Genomic DNA, 6,605 nt, shown 5'->3' with positions numbered 1-6,605 from the left:
GTCACTATGTGGCTTTATTCAACTGAGTGTTACACTGATGGTTTACGGCAGGCCGAAGGCCTGACGGACAAATGCTTATTGCGTAAACGTATAGTATCGAATGACGCGTGATTGACAAGTGCCCCGATCTCGGGCTTTCCTCCGGTTTTAAACCCGATGATCGAAGCGTAAGCGTTCTCGGTACTCGATCGAGGTTTCTCGGTACTCGATCGAGGCTATGCGTAATCGGGTCGAGAACTTGCTGACTTCTTCTCCGAATTTAATTAGGTTGCGCGGTCGGGCTTTTGTGGCTCGATCGCGCAATATGCTTACGCTAGTGTTATTCTAATTGCAGTAATACTGCTTGAGTGCCCTCGTTACCTCTTTCGGCAATCGGGGCACAACAGTGGATGAAAATTTTATTTATTATACAATTATTAATTTTTTTCGTTCATCACCTCGTTTTAAGGTTTCAGCAATAAGTTCATCTACAGCATAAACTATTAATTCACAATCTATGACAGAAGTTTTATCATATACCTCGTACAGTATACCAATTGCATCATCTCTCTCGGCACTGGTCATATTACTTTGCAAACAACACACAAATTGATCGAAGCTTTCATTTACAGCTTCTATATCCTCCGACAGTTTGCGATATACATGCTCTACACAATGTTCGAGATTGAGTAAAAATAATACAGTTGACATGTTCATGTACATGCAAGTGTCATCTAACGTTAATTTTACAACTTTTTTATTGTACATTCTAACAAGTTCTAAAACTAAATTGTCAATCTGTACCGATGATTATGATGCGTCTGTTGACTTGAAGAGCTGCTCTATTTCGGCACGTTTCTTGTTAAATTCCATCCATGTTGAATGATTTAATGAAATAATTAATCTTATTTCCACGATTGTCGCCGAGAATGAATTCTACATAGGATGCATCAGGTACCACGCAGATTCCAACATCCAAGTATTTGTACGCGGTAGATGTCAGGGCGAATCTCCTGCTCATGATACGAGGCGTGTAACGAGGTTTATCAGAACTGAAAGAATACATAAAGTATAATAAATACAAGTAAATCAGGAAAAGTATGAACAAATATACAATAATTTTAGAGTACTTACGCATCATGCTGTTTCTTGCACGAAACAGTTTCATGTCGAGAAACGGATGGCGTATAACTGCTTCGAGGAACATACGGTATGTAACGCCGATTGCTAAAACTGTTTGAAAAATACAATTAAATGTGGAAAAATGTATGCAATATATATATGCAATATATAACTTTGCGGTACTTACGCGTTACACTGTTTCTTGGACGACATATCCAGAGGAACGTAATGATTCATTCTTCTAACAATGTATTGGAAACACCGGAGCAATCGACTCACTTCGACGGCGACGACTGACACTCTGAGGGCGTCTTTACTAGTTGAAGTCCCAGGAAAATTTTTAACTTACCCCACCCTTAACCCTACATCTTCCCCCACCCACTCATATAGAATAAGATAGAATGTGATAGAAAATATATTGTTAGTTACATTTTACAAACTACAATTCTATATCTCCAACAGAGTTTCTCCCCCAACCAGTAAAGAATTTTAATCCTCCCACTAATCTGATCACTCCAGGAAAGAATTTTAGTCCTCCCACTATTCTGTTTACTCCAGTAAAGAATTTTAATCCTCCACTAATCTGTTTACTCTGTAGAAAATCTGCCGCACCGTCGGGCCCAGTCCCATATCCCCTCCCTTCCCTTACCCATCTCCGCGCCCGCAACCGAGCCCCCTCGCCCCGGACCTCTCCCTCCCCGCACCACGGTTAGGGCCGCTGCGTAGGATCCCATAGGGTAAGGACCGCCGTATCCCCCTCCCCCGCGGTTAAGACTACCGTATCCCCAGGACCGTCCGGTTTCCCCTCCCCCGCGGTTAGGACCGCCATATCTCTTCCCCCGCGGTTAGAATCGCCGCATCCCCCCTCCCCCGCGGTTAGGACCGCGCGGTTCCCCCTCCCCCCAGCGGTTAGGACCGCCCGGTTTCCCCCTCCAAAAGTGGTCCAGAAACCCCATATACGAGGGGGGACCCAAAAGTAACGGGAATGGGACGGTGGGCGCGAGACGGAGTGGGGATCGGGTTCTCCAGTAGGTGGTTCTGAGTCGGTGTGCGCAATCTGGTCGCTGTGAGTGCATCCGTTCGTCCGTGAGAGTTTTTTCAGTAAAACAACTTTTTCCGTTTCGCCGAAAACGTGAGTGGGCAGGTGCGTTGTCGTGGTGGAAGAACCAATTCCCTGTGTTCGGATAAAATCCTCTGAATTGAACTCCATGACACTCCAGACATCTCACAAAGTTGATCAATGGTTCGGCGACGGTCTTCTCGAATAAGGGTGTTGATTTTTTTCAACGTTGTCGTCCGTTCTTGAAGTTGAGGGGCGCCCAGAACGAGGTTCGTCTTCAATCGACATCTCTCCATTCTTGAAACACGAAAACCAGTCGTAGACACGTGTTTTACTTACAATTAGAGCATCATCCCCATAAGCTATTTTAAGCCTCACAAGAGTTTCCGCGGGCGTTTTCCCCAACAGAAAACAAATCACAGGCTCGCGTTGCTCCCGGCAGTCAGCCATCTCACGTTTTCGGCGAAACGGGAAAAGTTGTTTTACTGAAAAAACTCTCACGGACGAACGGATGCACTCACAGCGACCAGACTGCGCACACCGACTCACGGAGAGTCAACGCTCAGAACCACCCACTGGAGAACCCGACCCCCCACTCCGTCTTGCGCCCACCGTCCCATTCCCGTTACTTTTGGGTCCCCCCTCGTATACCCTACTGATATTCCTGACAATATAAAGCCTGTAGAAAATTATGTATGTGATGCCGAGAATGAACATTTGAATAAAACAAATAAAGGTGAAGAGAAGTTTTATTTATAATTTTTACAATTATTTCACAGAGAGAGAGCGCACACGTTTGTAGTGCAATCCTCCAAACATGAACAAATATATTGATTCAAATTTTTTTTTAAGGAAATGAAGAAATATCTGTTTTACTTCAAAATCAATATAGTGATAGCGAAGGTGACGACGAAACATGTGTAGTATTTGAAAATGATGAAATTTCTTCTGAACATAATAAAAGGATTTTAAGTAATGATACTTTATATTATAAAGAAACTGAAAATACGCAACTTTGGCATGCGAAACAATTCCGATTAAAAATAACACATTGGGCTAAGAAATTTAAAATATTTCATATCTCGTTAAATTATTTATTAGATATATTACGGGAGTTTACAGAGGTAGATTTTCCTAAGGATTCTCGTACACTTTTGGGAACTCCAAGAACAACTCACATAGATAGTATGGGCAACGGAAAATATTGTCATGTAGGATTTGCTGAAGCTGTATAGAACAGACAATAATGGAACGACTGAAATTAAATCACATATTCAATGATCTTAACTTCGTAACGAATGCACTAGCTCCTCCCGGTACGGTATTCCGGACGGGACTCCGAAATATGTTATTATTTCGCGGAAAGAGATATCAGACACGCGGTTCTGATTAATCGGTCGGAAGAGCTAGCGTTCTTTCGGTCGGTGTTTGACGTGCTGTGTGTCGGAAAAAAGGAATCCTCCGTTCCTCCTATGTACCGAATATGCTCAGCTCCAGGGCCGTCGGGAGGAAGGGAGGCAGAGATCTTAATTCGCTCGGTGAGGTGGTCGCTTAGGAGGATCGGGAATAAATCGTACAAGTATCTAATTTGGTAGAAAACGATAGGAACGAGGTTTATTCATGGATAAATACAGTGGAGTCGAGGTCATTACAATGGGTCCGCCCTGTGATTAAATACAATGAGAACAAAAGGATTATGATTAACGGGATTGTAATAATGTACCGGAGTGCGCGGTCGGATCGGAACACAGGATACAAGATAACGCGGCCGGTCGGAGTAATCGAAAATGAATATAAATGTCGCTGGATCAAAGAGTATAGAAAAGTGATATAAAGTAGGAATAATATGCAAACGGATCGGAATAGGCTATGACTAAAAAACTGCTAACGCCGGAACGGTCGGAAAGGACGTTAGTTACAGGATCCTCAAGTATTCTGGAAGGAAGAAAAAATGACGGGATTAACGCTACGGAGCTTAATACTAAAGTAATCAGGAATCTCTCTTCCCACCCGAATATTACCCCCCTGAGTTCTACACCGGTCAGGAATCAGGAAAAGGATCAGGCTGAGGACAGGAACACGCCCGAGCAGCGCCTCGTTATGCGTGTAATTTTCCAGTAGTGATTGTACACCGAGGAGCACCCCGTTAGGTGTACGCTACTGTGGAATTACTCCCTCCCCGCGAACCGCGGCGGTACCCGCTGTCACAGCGGAAACGGAGTCAGGACGGTACGGATTCAGGAGACCGGTACGGGAAAGATTTGTAGCATGTGTACGCCGAGGAGCACCCCGTTAGGCGTACGCTACTGCGGGACGGGGCCCACGACGGAGTAGAGCCTCCGTTGTGTGCTCCGGAACGGTATATAGCCGAAGACAGGAGCACCCATTCACTCCGGCTTATACCTGCAGCGGAGGTACCCACTGCCCGGTGTTGTCGCTCGGAGCTCCGAGGCAAAACTGAGTTAAAGCGCCTGCTCCGGAGGGGCTTTTATACCCCCCGGATGCAGGCGCGCGGGGAGAGGCGGCGGGGGCAGGCGCGGCGTTGCCGGTTGCCGCCGACGCGGCAACCGCGCGTTATCGATTTTCCAGCCACAGCTGGTAGCGCCGTCTCTCTCTAACAGCCGCGCCTCTATTTCTTTCTCTCTCGCTCCCGGAATTTCGGATTCCGGCCGCGCCTCCCCGGTCGCCTCCGTTACACCCCCCCTTCTTTCGGAGAACGGAATTTCCGGATTTCCGCTCTTCGAAGATTTTGACTACTTACGATATTACGGCAACAGACGCTTCGACCAATGGCGCACCGTCCCGGTCTTCGGATCGAGACGGAGCGCATATTTTATTTTCCCGATCCGGGTGCGCCAGCGTTTTACGCCGACGGGCACCCGGATCAAGCACCTGTCGACCACGACGTCTTTTTCCTCCCGTGGTGTGGTGCGGGCGATGTAGAACGGGTCGCGGGGCATCCGCGGCATTGTTCCACCCCCACCTGGGGAAGCGGTGTCGGCTCTTGCGTGATCCCGGGCCCGGGGGTGGCAGGGGTTGCCACAGCGTGCGGGACGGCCGCGGTGATCGGTCCCTCGGTGGCGGGCGTGAGGGGTGGAGCGGTCGGAGCGGTGGTGGTACCGGCGATCCCCTTCACGGGCGGAGCAGCTGGGGCAGCGGCCCCGGCTGCGGAGATGGCGGAACTTCCCCCATCGTCCGGAGGCCTGATGAGCCGGAACGTGTGCCGCGGGAACACCTCGATTAACTTGATGGTGGGCCCGGCAGCCCGGGCGGAGGAGGAAACGGTGGCGTTTGGCGGCACATTCTCCTCGTCCGAGAGGCTCACCACCGGGATGTTCTCCGGTGGCCGTCGTGGTCCCGCAAGTCCGCGGCGGATCATCTCCGTCGTGTTCCGGATGCGGCGGGTGACCACCCTCTTCCAGAATTGTCCCCCGTTACTCCTCCTGGAGCCTGGTGGTTGGCTCGGCGTTATCCCGACCAGCGGCGGTCTAGCGGGCGGCACTACTTTTCGCGGGAGCGTCGGCGTTCGCGAGGTCGGATCCGTCATCTCGGAAAATCGGAGCCGTACTGATTTTCCGCGTCCGGCTCGCGAATTTTTATATCGGAAGCGCGTGGGTGGAGGGGAGAGGTAGAGCGGCCAACGGTCGGGGACTTCGGAGAAATACAGGCTCCGGAAGTAATTCGGAGAAATACTGGTGCCGGAAACAGTTCGGAGAAGTACAGGCTTCGGAAGTAGGTCAAGCGAAGTACAGGCTTCGGAAGTAGGTCACGCGAAATACAAGCTTCGGAAGTAGGTCACGCGAAGTACAGGCCCATTATTGATTGATCGCTTTCAGGTCGCGTATATGTACGCGTGCCACGGCTTTCTTGCCGTCGGTGGTTTGTAACTCGAAAATTACAGGCGATCGCACCCGGTGAATGACATACGGCCCCTCGTATTTTGCCGCAAGCTTTGTATTAAAATCGCTTTGCTGGATAATTCGTGCGTCCGTTTCAGTACCTTTTCCCCCACTCGGGGCTTCCATTCTCGGCGCCGGAGATTATAGTGGTGCTGTTGCCGCTGGAAACTTTGCGCCAGTTTAACTCTTGCGAGTTCTAATGCTTCGTGCATCTGCTTAATTCGTGACTCGCGATCCTCTTGCTCCATGTTGACGGTTTTTTGCCCTACGTTTCCGGACGGTCGTAATTCTCGGCCGTAGTTGAGATACGCCGGTGTATAGCCCGTCGACTCGCAATGTGCGGTGTTATATGCATATGCCAGTTCTGGGATAAAACGATACCACTTTTTCTGTGATTTCTCTATGGTTTGAGAAATCATGGTTTTTATTACCTTGTTTGTTCTCTCCACAGGATTGCATTGAGGAGCATAAGGCGGTGTTAACCGGTGCGTATGTTATACTTTTCTAGGACGGCTTTTACATCGGTCGAAATGAATTGCCGGCCG

The 6,605-nt window shown here is 48.9% G+C and overlaps 1 protein-coding gene across 1 annotated transcript; it reads right to left on the bottom strand.

Moving 5' to 3' along the window:
- Positions 1-5,045: 5,045 nt before the first annotated feature.
- LOC105556752 (formin-like protein 16) lies at positions 5,046-5,708 on the bottom strand. The gene has a single exon (XM_012003853.1). The coding sequence runs from the start codon at positions 5,706-5,708 to the stop codon at positions 5,046-5,048; it is 663 nt and encodes a 220-aa protein (XP_011859243.1).
- Between the last annotated feature and the right edge of the window lie 897 nt (positions 5,709-6,605).

The sequence above is a fragment of the Vollenhovia emeryi genome, unplaced genomic scaffold (genome assembly GCF_000949405.1).
Source record: "Vollenhovia emeryi isolate VEMERY1.0 unplaced genomic scaffold, V.emery_V1.0 DF939802.1, whole genome shotgun sequence".
NCBI classification, from domain to species: Eukaryota; Metazoa; Arthropoda; class Insecta; order Hymenoptera; family Formicidae; genus Vollenhovia; species Vollenhovia emeryi.
This window is presented reverse-complemented; position numbering and strand designations above follow the sequence as displayed.

Excerpts from the sequence above, each read along its gene's own strand:
- LOC105556752 (XM_012003853.1), bottom strand. The coding sequence starts at position 5,708 with ATGACGGATCCGACCTCGCGAACGCCGACGCTCCCGCGAAAAGTAGTG.